This window comes from Hippoglossus stenolepis, chromosome 1, assembly GCF_022539355.2.
Source record: "Hippoglossus stenolepis isolate QCI-W04-F060 chromosome 1, HSTE1.2, whole genome shotgun sequence".
Lineage (NCBI taxonomy): Eukaryota > Metazoa > Chordata > Actinopteri > Pleuronectiformes > Pleuronectidae > Hippoglossus > Hippoglossus stenolepis.
Genome location: NC_061483.1, coordinates 426390 through 454078, shown reverse-complemented (window position 1 = coordinate 454078; position 27689 = coordinate 426390). Strand labels below are relative to the sequence as shown.

General features: G+C 43.5%; 1 protein-coding gene across 6 annotated transcripts; it reads left to right on the top strand.

Annotated features, from left to right (window-relative positions):
• The first annotated feature begins 453 nt into the window (after positions 1-453).
• On the top strand, positions 454-27689 carry ppip5k1a (diphosphoinositol pentakisphosphate kinase 1a). 6 transcript variants are annotated; one of them, XM_035149578.1, is made up of 32 exons: positions 454-563; positions 3682-3747; positions 3846-4185; positions 5203-5398; positions 6093-6183; positions 6289-6374; positions 6856-7010; positions 7976-8077; positions 8614-8775; positions 8858-8979; positions 9072-9173; positions 9471-9557; positions 9643-9718; positions 9826-9935; positions 10468-10553; positions 10643-10768; positions 11882-12003; positions 12392-12574; positions 13221-13362; positions 13507-13730; positions 14209-14336; positions 15060-15174; positions 15280-15387; positions 15894-16010; positions 16105-16245; positions 16896-16989; positions 18354-18479; positions 23021-23080; positions 23737-23916; positions 25394-25531; positions 25610-25723; positions 25997-27689. In XM_035149578.1, exons 3-32 carry the CDS (start codon positions 4042-4044, stop codon positions 26584-26586), a joined length of 4227 nt encoding a protein of 1408 aa, XP_035005469.1. In that variant the 5' UTR covers positions 454-563; positions 3682-3747; positions 3846-4041; the 3' UTR covers positions 26587-27689. The 6 variants fall into 6 exon arrangements, with proteins under 6 accessions (XP_035005469.1, XP_035005391.1, XP_035005617.1 ...); XM_035149500.1 differs by having other exon boundaries at positions 15894-16022; XM_035149726.1 differs by lacking the exons at positions 23021-23080; positions 23737-23916 and adding an exon at positions 20219-20281.

Below are 27689 nucleotides of genomic sequence, written 5' to 3'. Positions count from 1 at the left end.
TCCACCTTTAACTCTACATCCACCTTTAACTCTACATCCACCTTTAACTCTACATCCACCTCCAGCTCTACATCCACCTTTAACTACATCCACCTCCAGCTCTATATCCACCTTTAACTCTACATCCACCTTAACTCTACATCCACTTAGCTCTACATCCACCTTTAACTCTACATCCACCTTTAACTCTACATCCACCTTTAACTCTACATCCACCTTTAACTCTACATCCACCTCCAGCTCTACATCAAACAATATAAACTTATAAGATTAATACAGAAATTAAACAATTTAAACAAAATTCTAAATAAACTCTGGTCTCGATGCTAACTGTGCTAACCCTAGAGGCCGCTAACGTTCCACCCTAACGCGTTGAGTTAGGTCGTTGCTGATTGGCTGATGTGTTATTTGTGCTCCGCCTTCTTGAAGCTGTCTCTTCTCTGATTGGTTCGTTGAGCCGCCGCTCAGCCGCGCGTCACAGGGTGAAAGTAAGTTAGGTTTCCGTGTCAAAGTGTCAGGAGCAGAGGAGCTAATGGCTGCGGACCGACCCGAGCGGCTTCACTGTGAGTTTCTCTCTCATGTTCCCGTCTGAAGACGTCTCTTCACCGCGTGTCGCGTTCACATGACCGCTAGCACATGTATGTTCCTGCTGCGGGCCTGTCGCCACGGCCCGGTACCGCCAGCTAGCTCCATGCTAACTGGGGCTAATAGCTGCTCAATGTGATTTACACCAACGGAAGCTTCCGGTCGTTTTACGACAAATGATGAGATTCACCAACACAGTTTACGGTGAAGGAGCGTAGAGATGTCGAGATGTCAATCAAACGGACTTCTTACTGTGTGTGTGTGTGTGTGTGTGTGTGTGTGTGTGTGTGTGTGTGTGTGTGTGTGTGTGTGTGTGTGTGTGTTGTGTGTATTTGTGTGTACTGTACTGTACTGTGTGTGTATGTACTGATGTGTGTGTATGTGTGTATGTATGTATGTATGTATGTATGTATGTATATATATATATATATATACTGTGTGTACTGTGTGTATACTGTGTGTGTACTGTGTGTGTGAGAGTGACAGAGAGCTCAGACCACTTGAGGGAATGTGATGTCATAATTATGATTCAAATCATATGTATTTTATGCAAACTGAGTCTGCATCATATACATTACAGTGTCATGTATTTATACATATATATTTGTGGGTGTGGGCAAATGGGTTCGGGCCTGAGGGGTCAGGGAGTAAATCGAGAAGGTCAACACACCAATACAATGAAGTATTTGTAGTATTTCAGCTTCATGTTCTACACATTATTGAACATGCTTGGTATCATTTATTTCCATCGCAGGAGTAAAGACAAAGAACATCACTTCGCTTCATTTGATCAAAGTAAATAAACGCCAGCGCACGTCCTGCGGTCCAGACGCGTGCGCACGGGGCAGCGCAGGGCCGACGGTCTCTGGGTCGATTTTATATTTTTATGTTGCAGTTGTTACTGTTAACAAATGGTTGTGTAGGTAGAATTGACGCACAATTATATATTTCACTTGTTGACTAATATACAAAAATAGATATAAGATTTGCATGGATTATCTTGACCGCCCTCCACAACCCTTTTTCCAGTGTAATTCCATGGATGAAATGAACAGGGGATTAAAGAGAGAAATGGTTGGACTGCAGGGATTCTGTGGAATGAAGCTTTTGGCTTCCACTTGGAAGTTGAAGTTGTATTTGACTTTGTCAAATTGCCTTTTAAATCTAGTATGTCACTCAATAGAGCTTTTCTTTTTATCCAGATCCATGAATTATTTTGAGAAATCAAGGAAAATGTTGAAAAAGTGAAGCGCTGTGAATACTTTCCGGATGCACTGTAATAACCAGCGAGCTGTTTCTCCTCAGTTCTTCAGCCGAAGCCTTTGACTTCAGCTGTAAATATTAATCAATAAATCCATTAACAGTAAATTCATCTGCTGCAATTCTTTTGATTTTCAGTTAATCTGAAGTAATTTTTTAGGGAAAAAACCTCAAACATTCTCTGAGTGCAGATTGGCAAATGTACACATCTTCTGCTTTTCTGTCATTTGCTTAGATTTGATAATACTTTTTGTACAAAACATCACATGTTTTAGAAAACTGATGGATGTGAGTTTTTTTCATTTGATAAACTTAACAGCATGTCAACTCATCGAGGAAATTTAAAAATACAATAATAATGAAATCATAATTTGCAGCTCTGTCTTCATGTTCCCGTTTGGTTTATTAAAACCCTGGATTGTTCTGAAGTTGTCACAATGCTGATGAAGGGTTTTTACAACGACTCTGTGTAGAATGAACCTGTAGAATGTAAACAACAAGCCAGTTCGCTGAAACCCCCAAAGTCCCATGAAAGAGCCAGGACGTGAGCTCGGTGGCAGCTCGTGCCTGTTTGTATGTGAGCAGGTGTAATGGAAGAGATTAGCTCGTACTCTCAAGCTCTGAAACACTAATCCACTCAGGCATGGAGACTTGATCTTAAATCAGCCACTGCCAAAATAAGAAGAGAATGAACTTCTGCAGCAGGGAAACAGTTATGAAACGGGAACAGTTCACAGCCACAGACTTTAACTTCAACTCCTGCACATACACAGATTTAAACCAAACTTTAGTTCTATGAAATCCTGACAAGTACATCTATAAAAAACAACGGTTATTGTCTCCCACACATCTTTAACTGACACAAGAACATTTAATTGGTGGGAGACAGCAAAGTCTTGATCATTTCTGCCGTCACACAAGATGTTCTTCATTTTTTCATGAAAGTGCTCAAACTGATGATTATTTTCATTGATTAATATGTTGAATAAAGATTGTTTCGTTTACAGGAGGACCTCTACAAAGTTCTCCTTCTGCCTGACCAACAGTAGAAAAACCCAAAGACATTCAGTTAATCGTAGAATCTGCTCATTGTAGAAGATACTGATGAAAACCAGGGAATGTTCTGATTTGAGAAGCTGGTAACAGGTCATTTTACCAAGAAGATGCGTCGCTAAATAAATCATCAAAATAGTTGCTGATCAACAAATTAAATCATCGAAGATTTTGGTTAAAGCATTGTCTGCCATTAATTTTCTTTAGGTCATGGTGACTTTAAATGAACCAAATCCAGTCGTGTAGCGGGACCTCGGCCTGGTTGCAGCTGTATGTGTTTCTCCTCAGATGGAGAACCTCAGACTTTGGACACTTGTTTATCTATTGTCTTGGATATGAACGGTATTTTCCGCTGTAGATAGGCAGACTTGAGTGACTGTGCCTGATGCTCAGTTGTTCAGAGTGTGTCTCTGAGGCTGCTGGAGGGGAATGAGTGGTTTGTCTGTCCTGTCTCCATGACCGGCTCAGGTTCAGTGATGATGGAAATGCACATCAGAGCCGATGCTTCTTTTGCAGCAGCAGCAGCGTCAGAGTTAAATTTGTAACAGTAAGAGAAAGACCAAGTTAACCATCTATTTAAATTTTTGTTTTCGTTATTACTATAAAAGTTTAACATGCTCTAATGTTCAGAAAACATTTTCCTCAAACTGTCCAAAACCGACCATAGACTTTAAGGAGCCCCCTCTCAGCTCCTAAACTCATTATGGGCAATGCAAATGAACAAGAGTGAAATCATGAATCCAGATCGTATGAATAATGTTGAATATCTTGTTTCTCTTGCAGGACTCCGTCTGGTTTACAAATGGAGGAAAGGACTGTCTACAAGTAGCTGGAGCTTCAGCCAATGATGTGAGATGTGAATATGCTGAATGAGAAACTTGAGTAACGACGTCATTGCAGAAGACTGACCTTCGCCGTCATTTCTCACATAACCTCCTCTGTTTTAGCCCCCCCTCCCGTGTTCTGTCTCATCGTGCTCGTCTTCCTCACACACCTTCACCTCCCGGCTCTGCAGCCCAGCCCCGGCAGAGTGGACCCGTCCCTCTCCCCAGGCCTCGTGCCCTCCCATCGGCGGCCCGCTCCGGCGGTGTGTTGGTGTACGATGGCGCGGTGGGATGCTGAGGGCTGCCGCGGGGGACTGTGATGTCAGAGCCCAACAGCCCGGGCGAGAGCCGGCGTGGCGCTCCCAGATTCTTCGTGGGCTGCGAGGACGATGAGAGCGAGGCCCTGGAGGACAGCATGAGGACAGACATGGAGCTGTATGAGGACGACGAAGACACAGACTCGGTGGGAGACCTTTGTCAAACTTCATGTCCTCTGTTAGTCGTTTCTCCGTGTAGCTATGGGTGCTAGCAGGAAGAACTTCTGGTATTATGTCATTTATAAGATTTCAGATGAGTCACCAGCAGAGTTTCAGTGAACGTTGTGCACCATGATGACAATCAACAAGATGGTTCTGTAGTGCTTTTGAGCAGGACCATGCACCCTGTAACTGGGTTACACAGAGAAACAAGGTTAATGTGTTTACATGCAGCAGGTCCGAGATCAGATTCCTTATCTACAATCAACCTTATTGTGTTGGTTTCACTTTTATTTATATATATATATATATATATATATATATATATATATATATGTGTGTAAATGGATTTAAATACATGGGTGGATCGCTGCATGTCGTCACCTCCGTGGTGTTAAAACAGTTCAAATACTATTCAAAAATAAATATCTGTGTCTTCTTATTATTTATGAAAATCTGATTGTAAATAAAAAAACATCTTTATAATCATCATAATACAATATGATGAAAACAGGTAGTTAGCTCTTCTCATAGTTCAGTTAGCTTCTATTTTGTGAAGCTTTCATAAATGTAGCACTACCGCCACCTACTGGTATAACGTTCTCAAAAAGATCCCAAACAATCAGTTCTTTCTTAAACATTATTATTGAAACAAACTATGTTGACTTACAAATGAAATGAGTTGAAACTTTGCACAGAACAGATTTAAAGATTCAAGTCACTGTTCTATGAGTTGCATGACTTCTCCAGTGACAGTTTCATGTTCACACACTTTCTTCAGGAATAATCAGCTTCTCAGGTTTCTTTATAAACTCTTCTGTGATAACTGTAAATGTAGTTTCAACATTAGTTAGAATCACAGTGATGCTGCCACCCTGGTTTACTAGTGCATGATTCCTATCCGTCATCATTTACTGTCTGTACTGTCTCTCAGAAAAGACAAAAGGGACAAAGCTGCGCAGACAGATCATTAACGTGTGTCCTTCCCCTCACCCCCCCCTTAGCTTCCGGAGCAACAGATCGTGGTGGGGATCTGCTGCATGATGAAGAAGTCCAAGTCCAAGCCGATGACCCAGATCCTGGAGAGGCTGTGCAGGTTCGAGTACATCACCGTGGTCATCTTCCCAGAGGACGTCATCCTCAACGAGTCCGTGGACAAATGGCCTCTGTGCGACTGCCTCATCTCCTTCCACTCTAAGGGTACCACGCTCTCAAACACACACTGAGCAGAACCACTGTTCACCCTCTTGGGGGTTTTCATCAGTTATGTATGAAGCAAGTTTAATATGTTTCCTACAGAGGTGATAAAACTGATTATACTAAAATAAAAGAAATGCATTGATCTAACAGTCTTCAAACCGAAGATCCTGTGTAAACATGTTCATATCAACTGATCAGAGACTGTGGGAAACTTTCATTTTACAGAATAAACCATGCAGAAATGTATTTATACTATACATAGAAATTGTTTATTTTCTACAGTTCTATATATGTGGTTTTAATTGTGTTTTTATTTATAGTTATTTTTATCAAAGTTTATGATTTAAACTGTAAAATATCAAATCTCAATTACATATATTACTTAGATATATTTTGGCCAATATATCAGTAAAGTTTTCACATAAAAAATACATAATTCAGATGCTTCAACCTGATTCCATTTACACCTTGTGTTCTGATTGATCTGATCTCGTGATCTCACTCAAAGGTTCAGCTGCAGTTCTTTCTCTCACATGAGAACTGTCACTCTGAATCTGTTGTTCGTGAGAGTCACTTCATCCCTCGTGACAACTACAGATTGAATTTATTCTGTGGGAAACACGGTCTGCACTTTCATGTGGGCAAACTTATTATGTTTAAACTTCATTTAATTATTACATTTTATGTGGACCAGGCTTCCCACTGGACAAGGCAGTGAGCTACGCCAAACTTAGAAATCCTCTGCTCATCAACGACCTGAACATGCAGTACTACATTCAGGACAGGTAATCTGACGTCCTCTGACTTTATATACCATAAATGACTAATTAAAGGAAAGGTGAGGCATGTTGTGGTTTCCATATGTATATTATTTGATATGTCTTCAACAGGAGGGAGGTGTATCGCATCCTGCAGGAGGAAGGGATTGATCTGCCACGCTATGCCGTGCTGAACCGTGACCCAGATAAACCAGATGGTCAGTCTGCTCATGATAATAAATAAGTCCCTTCTCGTTGATGTATCTCTGTTCTTTTCTGCTCCAAACTAAAAGAGTACATTCTTCTACCTCCTCGACAAAAGCTTTTCAGACAACAGCCCTGCAGCCACAGTCCATGCGGCTTCCTGAGGCCTTCAATTTAAGACTGCATTGGTTTATTTAAGCTCGTGGATAAATATAGTATCAAATGTGAGGCAGGGACAAGTGTCCCCTACTTACGTGCTGTGACGTGATGGGTTAGGCATTTAACTGCTGTTTTTACACAGTGACGTAGAGAGAGTCCCTGGACTAATGAACCATCAGATGTTAATGTCTCTTCACTTGGCTGAGAGTGCAGATGCTTCATAGGCCTGAAGAGTAAACACTGACGGCTGCAGCGTCATCTGTGTACATTATCATTGGAAATGGAAAGGGGCTTCCCGACAAACCCAAACACATCATCTACTTGTGTGTGTCTCAGAGTGTAACCTGGTGGAAGGAGAGGACCATGTGGAGGTGAACGGAGAGATATTCCAGAAGCCTTTCGTTGAGAAGCCCGTCTGTGCCGAGGACCACAACGTCTACATCTACTACCCCACGTCCGCTGGTGGTGGCAGCCAGCGGCTCTTCAGAAAGGTGGTTTGCTCAACCAGTGCACGTTAGCATGAAACTTCTGTCAATGTTGCCACAATAACCCCTCTCGATGCTCATTATGTTAATATATAGCTGTAAATCATAGGGCTGCACAATCAGCTGCATCTCAACAAGCGCGTCTCCTTTCTCCCTCAACCAATGACTGTGTCTTTACCCCATGTGTTGTGTTGTGTTGTGTTGTGTTGTGTTGTGTTGTTAACACCTAAATGAATCCAGAAGACTGAAGGTGGTGAGAACCAGAGTCCCAGTGTGGCTTTGCAGAAAAATGGTTCTGTGGTGTTTTAGATTTAGACAAGACGACAAAAGTCAAATCCACGTAAACCACAAGCCGTGTTTTTCCACAGTCGAAGCACCAAAGGATGACACCACAAATTTATATAATCATCTTGCACATCTCCGCCCTATTTTTACACGTTTCCTTTTGCAGAGAGAGAATCACTTTTTTTTTGTTAATCATGGAATATATATTTTAGTTCCAGTTCATGGTTTTTGCCTCATGAAGCTTTGACCTGAATTTATTTCTATACTAAAGTTTCTGTTCTTGTTATCTGAACTAACAGCACAGCCCAGGGCTGTTCCTGACATTTTCCATGTGCGCCTTCATTTTATCTGTTTAGTAATAATGGCGAGTGTTAATCAACCCAATTAACGAGAGCGCAACAGGTTGAACCTGTTAATGAATCCGCTGTGTGTATATTTTTGCTCATAAAAGGTGTAGATGTGTTAACAGTCACAACTGCGAGCAGCGTTTCTACTCTTAAGCAGTAAAATGCATGTATTCAAATTCAAGGAAGATTATGGATTATGTGGCCCTGCACCACTTCATAGCTTCTGTTTTAATGGTACGTGAGTCTATTGCTGTGCCAGAGAAAGAACATTACAATAAACACAACAGATGCAGCTTAAATTCCGACTGATGCAGTTTTCTTTCACTCTGAAATGTGCAGATTGGCAGTCGGAGCAGCGTGTACTCCCCGGAGAGCTGTGTGAGGAAGACGGGCTCTTACATCTATGAAGAGTTCATGCCAACAGATGGAACTGACGTGAAGGTGGAGGATTGATTATTCTCAATCTATTGAAGTGACTTGTCTGAGATGGAATATGAGACTTAAAGTGGTTGTTCACACAGAATATGTTGTGTAACTTCCTGTTGGGGACAAACTCGTAAGCGTATGTACATTAAAACGAATTCCATGACGTTTCAACAAGAAACGTCCAATCGCTGAGGTTAACATTTTTCTAGGTGCAGTTCTAACATCAGACGGAAGCTGAAGATTTCCAACTGAATCAAGTTCTTTTTGAATTCAATGTCAGTTTTGAATGAGTCCAGTAACCATGGCAACAGTGTTTTCTTCTCAGCGCGTTGAGCTTGGTGCAGCGGCGCCGCCCTGGCCTCTGCTGTGTGTTCACAGCATCACACTGAAGACACAAAGTGTCCTTAACACAAATCTACCCACTGTGATGTCACCAGATTTAATAGCGTAGTTCTAAATGTCTCATGGTCATTTTGAGCCGTGGGACAATCATCATTTTAGTCAGAACAACCTTTGATATCTGTGGTTATGTTTATTTCCTGTGACCTCAGGTTTACACAGTGGGACCGGACTACGCTCATGCTGAGGCCCGGAAGTCTCCAGCTCTGGACGGGAAGGTGGAGAGAGACAGCGAAGGCAAGGAGGTCCGCTACCCTGTCATGCTCTCAGCCATGGAGAAACTGGTGGCCCGCAAGGTTTGCCTGGCATTTAAGGTGAGAAAGGACACGGTGGTGATGTGGTCTGGTTTGTCCCAGTTTTTATTCTGAAAGAAACGTGTCCTCTCGTCCTCCGCAGCAAACTGTCTGTGGCTTCGACCTTCTCAGAGCCAACGGACACTCGTTTGTGTGCGACGTCAATGGTTTCAGTTTCGTGAAAAACTCAATGAAGTACTATGACGACTGCGCCAAAATCCTGGGGTACGTCTCTAGTTTACTTTCTTCATTAGAACGGTTTCTCTCGACTTCGCTCCAGTATGATGGATTTAATTTGTGTCTTCATTGCGCTACAGGAACATTGTGATGCGTGAGCTGGCTCCTCAGTTTCAGATTCCTTGGTCTATCCCTACTGAGGCAGAGGACATCCCCATCGTTCCCACCACTTCAGGGACCATGTGAGTCATTATGGTGGAACATAAAAGTGTAACTTCTGTGATTTTCTTTTATTTGATGATTGTCAGAGTAACTTCTGTACAACTTTGCACACTTCAGGTGATTGAATCATAAATAAGATTCATCCAATAACTACCTCTCAAATATTCTTATTTGACTCTATTAAAATATTGTAATTAATTTTAATATTTTATGTCCGTTAGCATCACCTTATAAACAATCACATACATATTTGTCAATGTTTTTTTGTTTTGGTGAATGAACATCAATGAGACGGAGTTTTTCTTTACCCTCCTCAGGATGGAACTGCGCTGTGTCATCGCCATCATCCGACACGGAGACAGAACGCCCAAACAGAAGATGAAGATGGAAGTCCGTAACCCCTTGTATGTACCGCTGTGTTTTCACCTTTCTTCTGCTGTGACGGATCAAATCCTTTTGATGGTTGAACTTTCCTTTGATTCATCCAAGGTTCTTTGATCTGTTTGAGAAATATGGAGGGTACAAAACGGGGAAACTAAAGCTGAAGAAACCAAAACAACTGCAGGTACCTAAGTCCGAGAAGGAACCGTTTGTTTGAACTGAACTTGTAACACAAACTGAGTCTGTGGTTTGTGAACATCTGTAACGTCTCTGCACTCTGACCGTCCACAGGAGGTGCTGGACATCACACGGCAGTTGTTAGCAGAACTAGGACAACACAATGACTGTGAGATAGAGGAGAAGAAGTCTAAACTGGAGCAGCTGAAGACTGTTCTGGAAATGTAAGTAAACTGGGTCATTGTATTAACAGTTAGTCCCCAAACTCTCCCCCAGCTTGTTCATGTCCTCGGACATTATTTCAAACCACTGAGTCGAGGTGAGAGGAAATGAGGGCGTGGAGGATGTTTTCCAGGTCTGTGTGAGATAAAGATTTAACCGTGGCTATGTTTCTTAAATAAAAAAAAACATGGTTCACAACCTTCTTAAAGGGATAGTTCACAGAAAAATAAAAATTCACTCGTTATCTCCTCACCACTAAGTTTGAGGGGGGTGAAGTGTTTGAGACCACAAAACACTTCTGGACTTTCAGGGTCAAAAGTGTTGCAGCCAGATCAAATACAATTGAAGTAACTGGTGAGAACAGAAAACACACAACATGCCTCCATCCTGCTGCTGTGGTGTCCACCAGCTGTTTCTACATGAATAAAAACCACATTGTTAGAAATCAGGTAACACAGGTACATTACAACCACGTTTATTCATAAATGTCTTTTAATGATACCAAACGTGTTTCATTTTCTCATGCCAACAAAGGTACGGTCACTTCTCTGGGATCAACAGGAAAGTGCAGTTAACGTACCTGCCCCACGGGCAGCCCAAAACCTCCAGTGAGGAAGAAGGTAGGACAACACCTCTTTTCACCTTCCACTCCAAGTACATGTTGAACTGAAGTGACGATGCAGTGGCTTCGTCTGGGTTTGTTTTGCAGACACGCGTAAGGAAGGTCCGTCTCTGCTGCTGGTGCTGAAGTGGGGGGGGGAGCTGACTCCTGCTGGCAGAGTCCAGGCCGAGGAGCTGGGAAGAGCCTTCCGCTGCATGTACCCCGGAGGACAAGGTCAGACCCTGTTGACTTCCTCCTTCCAATCACTGCCACCAGCATGTCTGGGATTCTATCATATTCATTTATTACATTTTTTATTTAAAGATGAGATGTCTGAGCACCCAGTTTGTTATAGAAAACAGCTTATGAGTCTTTGACTTCATATTTAAGAGACTTTTCATTTCTTATTTTACTGAGCAGACACAGATGATACAGTCAGAAGTAGGACCTGAAAAAAGACCAACGTGTTTACAGTACACATTCATACATATTGTGTTGATGGTTTATTATGATTATATACAGGTGTGTTATCTAAAATGTCTATTTAAAGTATAAAAACTGTTGTTATACTGTATTAAGACTAAATAGACAACTAGCTACCAACAGCTAACAAAGCTCAGGGAATATGGAGTTTTGAAATTCATAGAGGTTAATTTCTAACGCAGAAGGATTGTTGAGGCTCTTTGCCAGAGAACTTGAGATGCAAACCAAGTAAACATGGACAGGAAAGCTGACACTCTTCAATAAGACAAAGCAAATAGTCACATGACATTTTAGAAGCTGAGGTACAAAGAGTTCAGATGTTTCTGGGTCAAAGTGTGAAATCCATCCAACGCATTAGTTCTTTAAAAGACCAGATCTTAGAGGAAAACAATGGAAACTAAGCCGTAAGACTTTGTGTGGTGCAGTGTAGTTTTTATTATCAAATAGAGTCGTCTATTCTTAATTAAACCCCAGCAAGGAGTTTTGAATTGCCTATGAAACTGTCTTATTTTAATATTGCTGCCTCTTTAGGACCTAAAATGGCAAATGAGACAATCGTGGATACATTTTCAATGTCTGTGGTCGGGACAGATTACCAGCGAGGTCAGAGCAACAACTTACGTCTGTGTTTAGACGCCCACCTTTCGGCCCCTGCACAACGAGTGACTTGTTATGGTCTCAGGTCTCAGGTGGGACGAAAATCAACCAAAATCACAAGTTCCTTGTAGGAGCTTTAATTATTAGTTATTACTCTCAAAAAGGTCCTTTTGTCCAGATACACCTACCCGCTGCTTTATGGTGAACTTGCAACCAGAACGTTAGCTGTGCTCATGCTCTAATGTTGTTGGGTCTGTGTTCTCGTAGGAGACTACGCTGGATTTCCTGGCTGCGGGTTACTGCGGCTGCACAGCACCTACAGACATGACCTGAAGATCTATGCGTCTGATGAAGGAAGGGTGCAGATGACGGCCGCAGCTTTCGCTAAGGTGTGCAGAACAGAAATGAGCTATTCATGGAAATCTCTCAATCTTTTCAAATTTGTCATTACAAATACAAAATGGATATTTGTTTAGACTGTAGTCAGCTGTGGAGAGAAGCCTTAGCCATAGAAAGAAAAGAGTGAGCTAAACAGAAATGTCAGCAGAGGATATGAAGTGTGAAGAAGAGGAAAGCAGCTTTGTCCAAGCTGATTTCAGTACTTTCCACTGTTGGTGTGTAATAACTGTAGAAATTACTGTCATAGATCAACTGTCAAATTGTGTGTGTGTGTGTGTGTGTGTGTGTGTGTGTGTGTGTGTGTGTGTGTGTGTGTGTGTGTGTGTGTGTGTGTGTGTGTGTGTGTGTGTGTGTGTGTGTGTGTGTGTGTGTGTGCAGGGTTTGCTGGCGCTGGAGGGGGAGCTGACTCCCATCCTGGTGCAGATGGTGAAGAGTGCCAACATGAACGGGCTGCTGGACAACGACAGCGACTCGCTGAGCAGCTGCCAGCACCGTGTGAAGGCCAGACTCCACGACATCCTCCAGAAGGACCGGGACTTCATCGATGAAGACTACGATCGGGTGATTAGCATGTTTACCACTGAGCCGTCAACAGGGACTGAGGAAGCACTGCTGTTAATCTGTTGACCTCTGAGCACCTTCTTAGACGCAGGAAGGACTCCACATATACGTGATCAAGAGTCTCGCTGACACGTGGCCTCCTCCGACTTCACTTCTACCAAATATCTGAAAGAACCGGTGACATCTGCAGAGCCCAGGCAGTCGTGTGGTGTGAACTGGCAGCGAGCCCATGACTTTGAAAGTCATGTTGTCTGAATTTTCCAATAACAACCATTTATGCAAAGGGCTCTTGAGAAGTGCAGAAGAGAAGGTGCTCACAGGTCAAGTTCTGATTTCACAGTTTAGTTCATGTTTTCTTACTTCTCTGTTATTCACCTACTGAATGTCTCCCACAGTGATTGTTGGACTGTGAGGATGATATGTAGAGACGCCTTGTTCACGTTAAACCTGGGAACCTACTTGTCTTTGATCATTCAGAAGATCACGAACCTGTCATGGTGGAAGCAGAGAGGATTTTATTTTCTAACTGTGTTAGAGGTTAATCATATTTCATCATGTTACTTACATAGATCTGTCTGGCGGTGTTCTTCCGAACCGGCTTATTTATCTAAGAGCTTTGTCATTTCTCTTTCCTTTTGCATGACAGCTGGCGCCGAACTGCAGCGCCTCTTTGGTGAATTCAATGAAGATCGTCCAGAACCCGGTGGCCACATGTGACCAGGTCTACGCCCTCATTCAGAATCTCACCTCTCAGATCCGCAAAAGAATGGAGGACCCCAAGTCAGCTGGTGAGTAAACTCCTCTGTCGGCCTGGAGGTCGAGGTTTGACACTTTGAAAACACCAAACTATGGATTGAGAGCAAATGGTGGTTTTGTTTATCTGAATATTTTACCACTAGCAGCATAATATCCTTCTATCTTCAACTCCTCAGACCTGCAGCTTTACCACAGTGAGACACTGGAGCTGATGCTGCAGCGCTGGTCCAAACTCGAGAGAGACTTCCGCATGAAGAACGGCCGCTACGACATCAGTAAAATCCCCGACATTTATGACTGTGTAAAGTATGACGTGATCCACAACGCCACTCTGGGCCTGGAGGACACGCTGGAGCTGTTCCGACTGTCTCGAGCTTTGGCCGACATCGTCATCCCACAGGTGAGAGCGGAGGACGGAGAGGACACATGTTACCACTGGACCACAGAAACAGTCTTTGGAGCTTTTTCAGTCTACGGCCATTTTTGTCTACTTTTATTTTTCTATAACAATCCAAGATGAGTTTAATGACAAGAAGCAATGTACAGTCACCAAATGTCATAATTTACTTACTTAAATTCTGCATAAAACTCTGCAGATAAATTATATTTCTTTCAAAGTCAGATGCTCCAATAACCATGTTAAGACACTTAAGAAAATAAAAGTGACTGAGTGTTGATAATTTGAAGTTTTTCTCTTCACCATGAAATAAAGTTCTTTGATAATTCACCTCACTCACTGTGTGATAGTGAAATGTGCGGTTGAGGAGATTTGTCCTAGTTTAAGCTTGTGAATAAACTTATTATGTGAATCAAAGTATTTTCAGAGATATTACCAGTTGTACCTTTTCCATTAGTTTTTTTTATTTTCTTGTTTTTAGGAATATGGCATAAATAAAGTGGAGAAATTGGACATAGCGTACGCCTACTGCCTCCCACTGGTCAGGAAGATTCAGCTGGACCTGCAGAGGACCCACGAGGACGAGTCTGTCAACAAGCTACATCCTCTGTGAGTCCGAAGAGTCCAGTCCATTTACTACTGGGTACAGGAGGTGCAGTAAACTACACTCAGTAGGAGTAATAGTCCAGTAATGTCTGGAGCAGCTTCAGAGCAGCTCTACAGTTAAATAAGATTTCCCTGTTTGAAGATATTAGTACATGTGTCGTTCCTGCTGGAGGCATCTCGCCTCTGCAGCAGCTGCGCTGGTCTTCAACCTGAGTTCACTCACACTGCTCCGCTCCCTTCACTGGTTACCAGTGGCTGCCCACAGCCGCCTCAAGACACTGGTACTTGTGAACGGATCGGGTCCAGTCTACACCCAGGACATGGTCAAACCTTCCCCCCCGTCCACTCCGCTCTGCATCGACCAATCAGCTGCTCCCTCACTGCGAGGGACAGCTGTCACTCAACATCTGGACAGTTTGTTGTCCTGGCTCCTAAACGGTGGAACGAGCTCCACATCGACATCAGGACAGACAGTCCACACGTCTTCCTCCAGACTGAAGACACTTCTCTTCAGACCACACCTCGGTCAAGAAGATGATGTCTAATAACCATCGTCTACTCTGGTGTTTATATAATAAATATAAAAAAGTTAGTTGCACTTACGTGTAGAACTTTGTAGTAGAACAGCAAGAACCATGTGAGTCTCTTTGGATAAAAGCTTCAGCTAAATGAAAGTGTTTGTGACAAACTCCTTGAGTGAAACTGACGTGAGTGTCATGTCTGCAGGTACTCTCGTGGAGTGATGTCACCTGGACGCCATGTCAGGACACGCTTGTACTTCACCAGTGAAAGTCACGTCCACTCTCTGCTCAGCATCTTCCGCTACGGTGGCCTGCTCGATGTAAGCAGCTGAAGGTCACATCTGTGGAGGGAGTGTTGCTCTGATGAGGGGAAGCTGAGTTTATTCTCTCTCTCTCTCCCCTCTCTCTCTTTCCCGCCGTCTCAGGAGGAGAAGGACCAGCAGTGGAAGCGTGCCATGGATTACCTCAGTGCTGTGTCTGAACTCAACTATATGACTCAGATAGTCATCATGTTGTATGAGGACAACAATAAGGTAGTTGTTTAACCACATGTAGTTCATTGCATTGTATCATCCCAGTAGTACATGATCATTTGTCTTTGTAGGTACACACTAGTATTTATAGAAGTTAATATAATTATATAAGCAATCATAATTAATAAGTGATCAGCCCTAACTAAAATGTTGTGCGGTGCACACCCTATTTAAAGGGAAGAATAAAAGTACCGTCCTCTAATAGAGCCCACATCATGTGATTGAGTGAAATGTGGCTCCTCCCCCCCGCCTGCTGTCAGTCAAGACAGGAATCCTATCACGTTCCCACACGTTATTATCTCATGGCCACAAATTAATAATTCGTTGCTACGACTTATTTCTTTTCCAAAATGTCACCGGGAGGCTCCGTAGTTTAAAGAGAATTACGACTTTTTGTTTATTATTCCTGAAAGTAAAATCCATCATTCAACTTCAGTCTCATTTTGGAAACAGTGAAGACAAGTTTGAACGTTCTGTCGGTTCCGTCTCTGTCGCTCTCGGTACAGGACCTGACCTCCGAGGAGCGTTTCCACGTGGAGCTTCACTTCAGCCCGGGCGTCAAAGGCGTGGAGGAGGAGGAGAACGCCCCCACCGGCTTCGGCTTCAGGCCGGCTTCAGCAGAGGTAGCACGGCAGGTAGATCGCATCCAAACATTTTGTCTGCGCCGTAGATCTGCAGAGAGCAGCATGTGTATTCTCTCTCCCTCCGCTCATTCAGAACGGCCAGAAACAGCCCGACCCCGGCAGCCTGGAGGACCTCTCCCGAGACGAGACGGACCGCGCTGTGCCGCTGTCCGAGCCAATCACCATTCAGAGAAGGTCCCCACTCATACGCAATCACAAGACTGGATCCATGGAGGTGAGATCCAGAGACTTGATGTTGTCCATCATAAGACCATTAAACACAAACCCACTGTCTGTTTAATACACTGTAAATAAAGATGGACGACATGATGGCTCCCTAAAGCGAAGCCAAATCATCTGGATCGCCCCCTGGTGGCCGGCTGCAGCAAAGGTCATAAACCTCCTCCTTGTTAGCAGATGTGACCAAACTAAAAGTGTTGATGTTTCTGATCCGTTTGGTTTTAATTCATAATTCGATGATGTAAAAAAGAGACGTCGTGATTGACAGCTGAGACTGACTCATGATTGGTTGAGCACATTTGTGGGCGGGGCGTCGATACCACAGCTTTACTCCACGATCACTACTGCACCGACTCAGACTGCAAATGATGTCCCCGCCACAAGGGGGCAGTGTTCATGGCTGAGATATATCAGCTTCATCTTTGTGTCACTGTAGGAAGTGGGTTCAGTCTGTGGTTTGATCACTGACCTCCACAGGTCCACTGGGATTTAACTGTTTCTTGGATTGACCCACAGCTTCTCCTCTGGGAATTTGACCTCTCTTGTTACAAGTCTTATTTTACTCTGTAAACCAGCAGCACAGACTGGTTTTTGATAAACTCTACCAGTTTGCCTGATGATCTTTGTGTTTGTGTGTTGGACCAGGTCCTGTCGGAAACATCCTCCTCCAAAGTGGGCAGCTACCGCCTCTTCTCCTTCTGCTCGCGTCAGTCCCCCGAGATGAAACAAAGTGGATTAGGTAGGCATCATCGTGCCCTGTTGCCGTGGCAACTGTGTGTAGATGACAGTGTGAAATGTGTGCAGGTTTGGTGAGATGACGTTTGGTCTGAGACGACAGGATCTGACAGTTCATGGAAATAAAACACTCTGTACACTTCTGTGAGAAACATGAAGGCAGCCGGGGTTTGCATATTTTCCCCAGTTGAAGATTTGAATGTGATGCGTTCACTTGTTATTGAAGAACTAGTTTCAGAGTACAGTAGGAACTGAGTAATGATGAAATGGAGGCTACATTTTATTTATTAACGTGATTTAAATCATGAGAATCAAGGATGAGGAAATTGGTCTCAACACAGTTGTTCTGCATCAAACATCAACTGAGGGATTTTCTTCTGTAAATGGGATGAAAATCCTCAGTAGATATTTGTGTCGCTGTTCAGATGCTGAAGCTTTGCATTCGATTCAGAATCAAAGTGTTGACCTCTATGCAGGTCGCAGATTAACATTTCCTTCTCTCCATTGCAATAAGCCTCCATCCTTTCCCTCCTCAACCTGATAGAATGACTCTGATGCTTTAGACTCTGATGCTGTGGCTATTAAAAGAAAAATCCGCCCCAGGTTGCACATCTGTCACTTTTGTTTGTTGTCGTGAGATCAGAACCTCGCAGACCTCGGCCGAGGCTGATCACTGTACTGCATCTACATGTACTGAGATCAGAAACATCTGGATCATTATCTGGATCTGCACCAAATTTCACCTTTTCATAGATGAAGAGATAACACTCTAAATATGTCTGAATTTATTTCTTAAACATCTCTGCATCATTTCTTAAGAGATTCACAAAATGTCTAAAAATCTAACAATGTTAAAGAAAGTTGAAAAAACATCCAGGTTGATTCCAGGAGTCTTCTGTGGCTCAACCTCCAAACTTAAGTAGTTGTTGTGTTACTGCTGACCGACAAACTGCAATGGAAACACAACCTCCTTGAAATAAACAAATTACAGTCCAATGTACTTTATCTTGAAATCCCCGGTTTCCATTGAGGTGTCATTCTCCTGGACTGACAGTGTCCTCTTGACTCGATGTTCTCTTTCTCTGCTTCTCCTCTTTTCTCTGTTTGGACAAAGTGAAAAGGAAGAGGGCGATGGGAGGTCCGACGTGTTGAAAGTGTTTCGGGGGGGATTTTTCCTTTTAGCCTCGTATCCTGACGAAGTGATTGAACTTAAAACTTGTGAAGTAGATGTTGCTATGAGTTGCATGGTCTCTTCTGTCTCTCTGTCCCTCTGTCTTTCTTCTTCTGTCTCTTTTCTCTGCCCCGTTGTTTTGAGTAACAGCATGTTAATGTAGCAGTGACTAATCCCGCCCCCGCCCCCCCTCGCAGGCTCTCAGTGCGCCGGCCTCTTCAGCACCACTGTCCTAGGTGGGTCCTCTAGCGCCCCTAACCTGCAGGACTACGCACGTGCACACCGCAAAAAATACTCCACCGGCAGTCTGTCCTACAAAGACGGTACGTGTTTCAGACCGTGCTCCTTCACAAACCTGCACAAGTCCACAGCAGATCAGTGTCCTACACATGTCCTCCTGAAGATATTACAGATATAAAGTAGTTCCTGAGCAAAGTGCTGTGAGGAAACTGGGCACCAAGAACATATGAAGTAGAACTGTTAAGTAGAGCCTGACCGATTAATCATTGCTGAGATGAAGACTTTATTTCACAGAATAAACGATGCCGATGTGCTTTCATGTTTATACTTTAATTTAAGTGTCTATTTTCTTAATTCAAGTTCTATATAATCAGTTATATTTCTGTTTTCTTTTCGTTTACAGTTATTTATCATAAAGTTTATGGTTAAACTGTAAAATATCAAACCTCAGTTACATTTCTTTGATAACATCTTAAGAATCATCGCCAACTTTTAAATAATATATAAATCTATTTATCTATTGGCCCCTCAACTCTGGTCGGGCTCTAGTATGAAAAGCTGTCGATCATAGTAGTAAAGGCCGTAGAACATATAAGTATCACTTATTAAAACTATAGTATTTTATAGTCTTTAAATCTGAAATCGGTTTTGAAATATTTTGTGTATTTTTAGGCTCCATCTTCATCCTAGTCTCCAAACCAGTGGATTTTCCCATCGTCTCCCTCCACATCACTTTGAGTTCCTTCTTGTTGTTCCTGTAGCGTAGTGGTCACATGCTGCCTCGTGCCCAATGAACACAGGGTTAACTGCAGTGTTGTCAGTCTGGAGCTTTTTGAGTTTGTTTTTTGGAGAGTTTAATAGTTGTTTGATTTATTTTTCCATTCTGAGATGCATGAATGAATCTCCAGTTCATCAGTACGTGTCCATTCACTGCCGCTCGTTCACAAAACCATCATCTGCTCGTGTGTTCTTTCTAATCTTCCATGAGTCTGTTCAGTCTGCAGTTCTCATCGTCGACTGGCTTTAAAACATTTGTGATATTCATAGTTTGAAATACTCATTATTCGCTGTTTGTTTCACTTTTATTTGATTTGATTGGAAGCTCCGTCTGTGACCGTGCACGTGAAAAGAAAATCTAAATGATCAAATATTGAATTCAGGGATAATGACTCATCAAAACGCAGTCAGTGGTTCTTGGCCTTGATTGTGTGGCTGAGTGTAAAGTGTGTTGTCATGTGGTCCAGTAGGTGTCAGTGTGGTATCATCCAGACGTTTCCTCACTGTCGGTCTTTGTCATCCATCTTGTTTCACCTCATTCTCAGAATCAAAGGGAGCTTTGTGTTTCCCATGCATCAGTGCACGTTGCTCCTCTGAGCACAGCAGCGGCCTCTTGTTTTATATTCTCTTCATGCTGAAGCTTCTTCAGTTCACCAGTTGTTTTTCCATCGTTGTCTCTGTGTCAGAACACAAGTCCGAGCTTTATTTCACTCTTCAGCTGGAGTTGTTATCCAGCTGCTCACGTTCAGTCCTCAGGAAGAGAAGCACAGACATCTGATGGGATTATCGGGCTTTTTTCCGACTTGTCAGTGTCTGCTCTTCAGCTCTAGTGAACACTTTGAACCCTTTTAACACTATTAACACTATTTAATGTCCCTGTCATCAGAAGATGTTTCATCCCGTCACACAGCTTCACACTCCTGACAGCACAACGTTTTTTAGAAGCTCCCCACCTGCGTCCACATTAGAACAGAACAGGGACATAATAAGACATGATTATTATACAAGTTGCTGTGGCTCATAGAATTTTTTTTTATTTCCTCAGAGTTGTTGTCTATGCCGGCAGTAAAACGATTTTCTGTGTCGTTTGCAAAGTATCCGACTAATGGTACGTCTGCTTCTTTCAAGTATTTTTCCACTTCACCTCCCTTTGTCTTGCATGTGTTCAGAATTTTGTTTTTGACCTGTTTTTTTCCACATGGCCTTTCAGCATAACCAGGTTTCCATTTTATTACATTTTTCTGATTTTTTGTTTACCCATTGGCTTTGGACTTTCCTAACACTACCTGACATTCTGTGTCTAACCAGGGTTCCCACAGGTCATTAGAGAAACGTCTTTTTGAGACAGAATGTCAGTGACTTCAACAAAGACACGAAATATAACCATCTTCACACAGCGTCTTATAATAATAAGGAACAGCACTTGATATCTCAAGGGAATTATTTCAAATTAAAAGTCTTTTTTTACGTCTTCACGTGGTCTCTTTTCACTCCTGGATGATTAATGAATATAATTAAATAATCTCATCCAGCCTTTATAGGGTTAGGGTTATAGTCAGATTTACTCCATGCCTCTTGTTCTAGTTCATTTCACACTTACATTGCCTTTGTATTCTATTTGTTCCAGCCCATTGTAATACATTTTAAATAGTATTTAAAGTGTGTCTCAGTGTGAACGCTTCCTGCAGTTGTCCCGGTGATGACGCGTGTTTACGTGCAGCGGCTCTGACCTGATTCCTCATGTGACTGCTCAACACTCTGCCCCTGGGATGTAACCTCGAACAGACAGCTGTGTGTATTTACACTGTTTACAATATTGTGTAGATAAAATGAAAAATTCACCAAAACCGACTGAACATACTTTTCTATCACAATATTAGAAAAATGAGTTAGTAAAATACCTGTTGTGTGTCCAGCAGGTCCCTCAGTTAATCTGATAAAGAACAATGCAGCTCTACTGTTCTCGTCACTGATCGACACGGAATAAACAGACAGGTCGTATATTCTGTAACCATATGTAAAAGAGCCAACTCAGAAGAGTCGTTTCCATTTCAGGCAGTAGTTCTAAGTTCTGAACTACACTGAAGTGTCGGCACGTAGATATTCTTACGGATGTTTTTAAATATAGAAGTACTTCTTTCTTTTGTTCTGTTGTTTAACCCTCTTATGGACATAATGTGGTTCAAACCCACAGTAACGATCCTTTTATGATGTAAGTCTGAATTCTAGAAACAGGCTGGTGGTCGTCTCTGTTTTGTCATCGCTCTGACTCACTTGAATTTAAACCACTGGTGACAGAGTAGCTCAGTTTCCAGCTGTAATATAATCCTGGTTGTAGTTTGTTTACTTGTGTTTTCTTCCTGTGTTTCGTTAAGTATCCTACAGAACAGGGATTTAAAGGGACTTTAACCTTTGTAAAGTTGAGTCAACTTGTATGCGTCAGTTTACAGAATCTGTAAACTGTTAGTTTTTTATTGTTGTAGATAATATTTAAATCCCTAAACATAAAGACACCGAACCAGTGAGATCAGGATCAGGAGATTTAACAGCGTGCGTGCTCATTGTTAAACTCCACATGACTGTTGAACCCTTCTCCTGTTTCCTCTGACCTCAGCCTCATGATCAATGAGTCGAACCTGGATCTTAGAGCTGGGCGATAAAACGACAGCTATAATTATCGCGATATCACTTTTCCTCGATGGCAACATAAGACATGATCGATAGAACTCATCCCGTCCATGTTTTGACAGACTTGTCAAACCCTAACGCTGTGTTTGAACTTCTTTGTTGCAGAAGAAGCGACGCCCCGTTTATCCAGGAACATAAATATGAATTCAGCAGGTTTTTATAAAGATCAGTTTGTGTGATGATTAGAAAACGTCAGAGGAGCTGAGTCACTTGTTGACCAGCGGAGAAATGAGCCTCGGTGCAGTGGCGCTGATTTGATTCATATCACGAGATATATATATATATATCGTGATAGGATTTCTTCCCATATCGCCCAGCCCTACTGGATTTATATTGTGTTAGTCCATGAGCTGGGTCTGTGGATGAAAGGATGGAGAGTGATAAATCCCCAGGTTCAGTTCTCGTGATGATCTGGGGAAGGGTTCAATCTTTGTTCATCTCCTCATTGATCCGTTTTAACTCATAAACACACTCATGGTGTTTGATGTTTTCAGTGCACAGATGTGGTTGTTCAGTGTTTTCAAGATTTCAAAATATTCTAATGTTAATTATGAAGTATGTTGGTTATGTTTGTGGCTGTGAGTGAATGTTTACACAGATGTTTTCTTTTTCTGTCTAAAATAAAAGTCTGGTTTTGGTTTAAAATGATGAAATTGACATTAGGGGTCAGTCTGGATTTTATAAATGTTCTTTTCTCTGCTGTTGGATTGAAAAGCAACGTTGAGGAGCTTTCTGTCTGGTTGGTCTTGGTTTAATTGGCTTGGGAAGTTTATTAAAGTGTTTTGTTGAAGTTTCAGCAGCAGCAGTCAGATCTCACCCAGTTGGAAATGAACACAGACTTTTATAAAAGGAGACATATTCAGTTTGATAATATTAATCAGTGTTATGACTGTAAATTGTTTTCATGCTCTACGTTCCTCAGACTGTCCATCGCTGCAGCTCCTCTTTCAGCCTCTGTCTCAAACTCTTGGTTTTAGCTCCTGTCCCTTTAAGACCCCCCTCCTGATGAAGTCTGTTCTGATTGGTCAGATTGGACATGTCTTCTTTAAAATTATACATGTAGCGCACACACACACACACACACACACACACACACACACACACACACACACACACACACCACGGATGTGCTTTGTGTGACATATATCATTTACCACAGGAACACAAGACGACACATCCACCATAGCAGTGGCTCCACCTCTGTGGTGCAGTGCGACAGGTACGACTCACTGACCTCCTCTGTGTCCAGCTGCAGCTTTATAGTGTGATAGATGTTATCCGTGGTCCAATCAGTCGGTTCATGTGGACACCAGATTTATCTATGTATGCATAAATACTTTCTGTTATGCATATCTGCTGTGTTCCTCTGGCAGCTGCTCACTGCTTCCTGAGTCTCACTTGCTCCTTTGTGGTTTTCTTCATGACCTGGATGTTGTTGTGAATCGTTTCCTGTTAAAGTCACGTTGAAGCTGCAGAGGAGCAACATGATGGGTTTTTATTTGCAGCCTCTTGTTTGAGCTTCAGTTAAGAGCTGGATGCTTTTTATCAGGAAACTGCTTGAGATGATTTTGCTGCTTTTTCTTTTTTTTTTATCTTTAGCTGTTTGGCAGCTGAGATAATCTGTTGGCTGCGTCTTTGGTTTCCAGCAGTAAACAACCTTTAAACACACACACACACACACACAGACACACACTGCACTTCCTCCTCCTCTTTGCTGTTTCCCTTCCTCTCGCTCTCCTCTGTATCATCCTTCGCTCCTTCCCCTCCTCCCTTCTTCTTTGCTCATATCCTATCGTTTCATGTCTTTTGTACTGCTCCTGCTCCTCCTGCTCCTCCACTGCTCTGTCCTTCCTCGCTCTCCCTCTTCTTCCTCAGAGCCCTTTGAGGAGCACCATGTGGCCCAGTTATTGAGGCCTTTCTTCACCGACCCCAGCTTGAGCCGCCACCTCTCTCTGGACGGGGCGCTGGCCCACCACCTCCACCAGTGCTCCTACCACCTCCGCCTCTTCAGAAACTGGCTGATCTCCGGCCAGGACCCCCTAGAGTACCTCTACGGTCAGCCCCTGGCCCCGCCCTCCACACCCCCAGCCTCACGCCCTGTCCAACCACTGCTCACGGTTGTTGGGACTGTGCTCGTTCTTTGGTTGACTCATGCTTTGCTCTTGGTGTTTCTGCATGCTTGCCTGTGTCTGTGGTTATGCAGATTGCAGGCTGGAGTGGTGTGAGCTGTTTTTTGGTCCATTTATTCAGTTAAATCAAATCTGTAACTCCTCCCCCTCTGCAGCAGCTCCAATAATCTGTAAACGCACACATCTTCTAATTCTGTATCTTCTCTTTTAGGACCATTGATCTTTAAACCTTATGAAATAATGCTGCAACGTATTTCCAATATCATCTGACAGTTAAAAATCAGTTACAAATCTAAATAACGATTTCCCAGAGCCGAAGATGATTCTTTATTATCTAAGATAATAAGTCAACTAATAAAGAAACACGTGAAGATTTTAGATCACGTTGTTTCAGCCAAACAACTATTTTCTGTTTAGATTTTACTTCTGTGGCATTTTACAAAGACGATGCTTAAAACTGTATTAAACTACCATCGTTTAAATGTAGAATAGAAACAAAGATTAAATTACATTTCTAACTCGTGCTCGTGAGCAGTCAGAGGTTTGGTGAATTTAAAACGTGTTCAGACACTAAACTTGTACATTACATGATTTTCACCTTCGTTCACACACTGATCGTAAATCTACTGAACGTTGTCATGTTCGTGGTGCGTTGCATGTGACGTGAATCTTTAATGTTTAAGTGACAAACAAGTCGCTGCGGCACCATCAAGACCCCCCCCCCCGTGTTACATAGAGCTGGTGTTAATCCACATCACATTCAGCTGCATTTCTAATTAGCTTCTGTTTGAGTTGGTTTGAATGTCACTGTCCCTCCTTCCTGATCCTAACCAGCATGTGACTCCTGCCTGTTTTCTGTACATGTGGAGACGCCCGGTGCAGATGAACACTGTGAAATAACAAACATCCTCTGTGGAGCTTTTTAAACACGTGAGACGAGCTGTGGTTTGACGCTCTGTGACTAAACGGCTCTGGTGACATGTGGCTTGGTTGTGAACTAACGGGGATGAACTGATGACCTTGATGCTGCGATCTGGACGGCTGCTGGTAGAGCCGCTGTGCGTCTGTCGGGTCGGAGCAGAAGGTCGGACTTCATGGTTTTTGAGGCCTGCTCGCTTTTGCAAATGGAGCCAGATGTTTGGGACATGCAGATGTGTTACCATTTGATATGGTGTCATGCTGTCTTGGCGTTAAGCATGGTTTTTGCTTTTTGCCTGCGTGGAAACGAACCGTTGAGGCTGGCAGGAGTTGACAGCTGGTCGGGCAGCGTGTTGAGGTGTAGTTTATGGATGGTAGCGGTGCAGTGGTGTTAGCTGAAGTGGTTCTGCCTGCTCCTCTTCCTGAGCGTTGGTGTCGCTGAGGGCTGATGTGCCTGCGGGCGTCGTGTCTCTCCTCTGCCACAGGCTTTGAAGGCTGCTCCATGGTGCCCTCCATCTATCCTCTGGAAACGCTGCACAACTCACTGTCGCTCAAACAGGTCGACGAGTTCCTCACCGGAGTGTGCGAGAGCGCCGGGGACCCACACACCAGGACTACCAGAGGTTAGAGACCGAATGTCACATTACCAATTATAAACATTATAATCCTCACCGCTTATTGTTCTATTTTTATCCCTGCAGCTCTGTCAGCCATGTTCGACACACACAACCAGCCGTCAGTGGACTCGTACATCCCCCAGAGAGTCCTCTCTTCTTCCATCTCCCTCAGATCTCGCTCTGACAGACCTCCTTGGTGTGAGTATCGCAGCGGCTCCACGGCTGACGTTTCTAGGTTGTCCTTCTTCAGCTGTCTCAGTTTCAGACGTCTGTGGATTATTTATGGCATAAAAGTCCTCCTCACTGTTTTGTCTCTGTTACTGCTGTCTGTCATCTGTGGAACCCGCTGAACCCACAACACTTTTCATGCAAATTAAACCATAGTATTTGTTAAGTCTTTGTGTCTTCAGTTCTATATTTTATGTTCTTAATCACATTCTCTCTCTGTGTGTTTGTTTTGTGTCCGTGCAGACAGCAGCGGTCCGTCCAGCACAGTGTCCAGCGCTGGGCCGTCCTCTCCCACCACAGCTGACACTTCCCCACGCTTCAGTTTCAGCGATAAGATCTCCCTCACCTCTCAGAGCAGTGAGGAAACTCACTCGTCTCAAAACATTGCCTCTCAGCCAGCGCCTCACGTCGGGTCACTGGACCCAGCTGGCCCTGCAGCTTCTCCCCCCGCTGAAGTCCCACTGACTCCAAACAACTCACCAGAGGACGATGACGCCGCTGGTCTCCAGTCAGATCATCCTGAGGACGGACCAGACTCTGCCTCAGTGGAACTGTCGGATCCTGACCTGAGGCCAGCCTGCTCTGCGTTAGCTGAGCTGGCTCTGGGTCGGATGGAGGGTTACTGCCTCCCCAGCTCTCTGCCTGTGCTTCTGGAGCTCCGAGAGAGCGGCAGTGAGGCGGGCTCCAGCTCCCAGACGCCTCAGTCCCCTGAGGGGCCTGACGAGTTCTTTGACACCCAGGAGTCCATGGAGCTGTGGATGGACAGTCCAGAGAGCCTCCCCCAGCCGGACACGCCTCTGGAGGGTGGAGCCACTCACCCAGCCGAGCCGTAGAGCGTCTAACGTGGTTAAATCTGTAGCTTTACTGGCGTCATCCTTGTTGTCAATCATTATCCAACCAGGCCTCCCCCTCCTCGAGCTTGACCGAGCTGTGCAGCTGGTCCTGTGTTGGACAATCATAAGATGATGTCGTATTGTTCGTTGCCTTTCACTGAGCGAATCCTCCGGCTCAGTCCGTCTGTCTCTGTCTAAAGGTGAAGCTTTGTCGTGAAGCTCAACTTAAACAGCTCTGTTACTGTCTCCTCTCCTTAAAGCTGCATTAATCAATATTTGGCCACTAGGGGGCAGAAGAACTGACGCAGTGTCTGAGTTTATTTCATCATCCACCCGATGAACGTGAATCCAGTGTTTTCTTCTGTTCACCGGCTCCTCGCTAATGTCCGATGTCAGGAAATCTGCTGTAAAGAAGCTAACAGAAGATTTTCCACGTTTCCACATCTGATCGGTTGATTGACCATAAATATATTGATTAACGGAGCTTTAACCTCTCAGCTCTCTCACCTCCAGCTGCAGTAGACGGACCATGCGTCACCGATGTCACTGGGGCAGCTTCACCTCATCGTAGACACACGAGCACAAACGTTCTACATGTTTGTTACAGGAAAAAGTGAAAAAACAATGGATGAGTCTTCATCATGCACCGAGCGTCTTCATGTTCAGAGTCTTCATCACTAACGTGTGGAAGTTTCTAATGTGCGTCCTCTCCAGGTCAAAGCGTGTGTGCACTGCTTACTGCCAAAGTCCTTAAGCCTCCTCCAAGATTTAATATAATCAGTAGAGAAAGATGGAGACGATATTTATTTTGAAACTGCAGCTTGAAGAGAAATATCTGGTATTTTTAATAGCTTCACATTAGATATTTAATTGTACCATAGCTAATGTATATTCTCTGTGAAATCGCCTCATGTGGGGACAAAAATCTAAAATCCTTTCATCACTGAACAAACAGGAGGGGCATTTTACATTCAGTGCTTTTATTGTGGCGAGCAGTGATGTAGCAGGTGGGGGCGAGGTTCATGTTACATTGTGATGTTCAGATGTGTAAAACACAACTGTGAGTCTGACGTGTCTGTACAGATTAAAATCATGACACCACA

What these genes read in the sequence shown, in the direction of transcription:
- ppip5k1a (XM_035149500.1), top strand. Translation starts at nt 4,042, where the DNA reads ATGTCAGAGCCCAACAGCCCGGGCGAGAGCCGGCGTGGCGCTCCCAGA. An exon ending in ATGGAAGTCCGTAACCCCTT is followed by an intron (nt 9,558 to 9,642) that starts GTATGTACCGCT and finishes GATTCATCCAAG; the next exon opens with GTTCTTTGATCTGTTTGAGA. An exon ending in GCTACGGTGGCCTGCTCGAT is followed by an intron (nt 15,175 to 15,279) that starts GTAAGCAGCTGA and finishes CCGCCGTCTCAG; the next exon opens with GAGGAGAAGGACCAGCAGTG.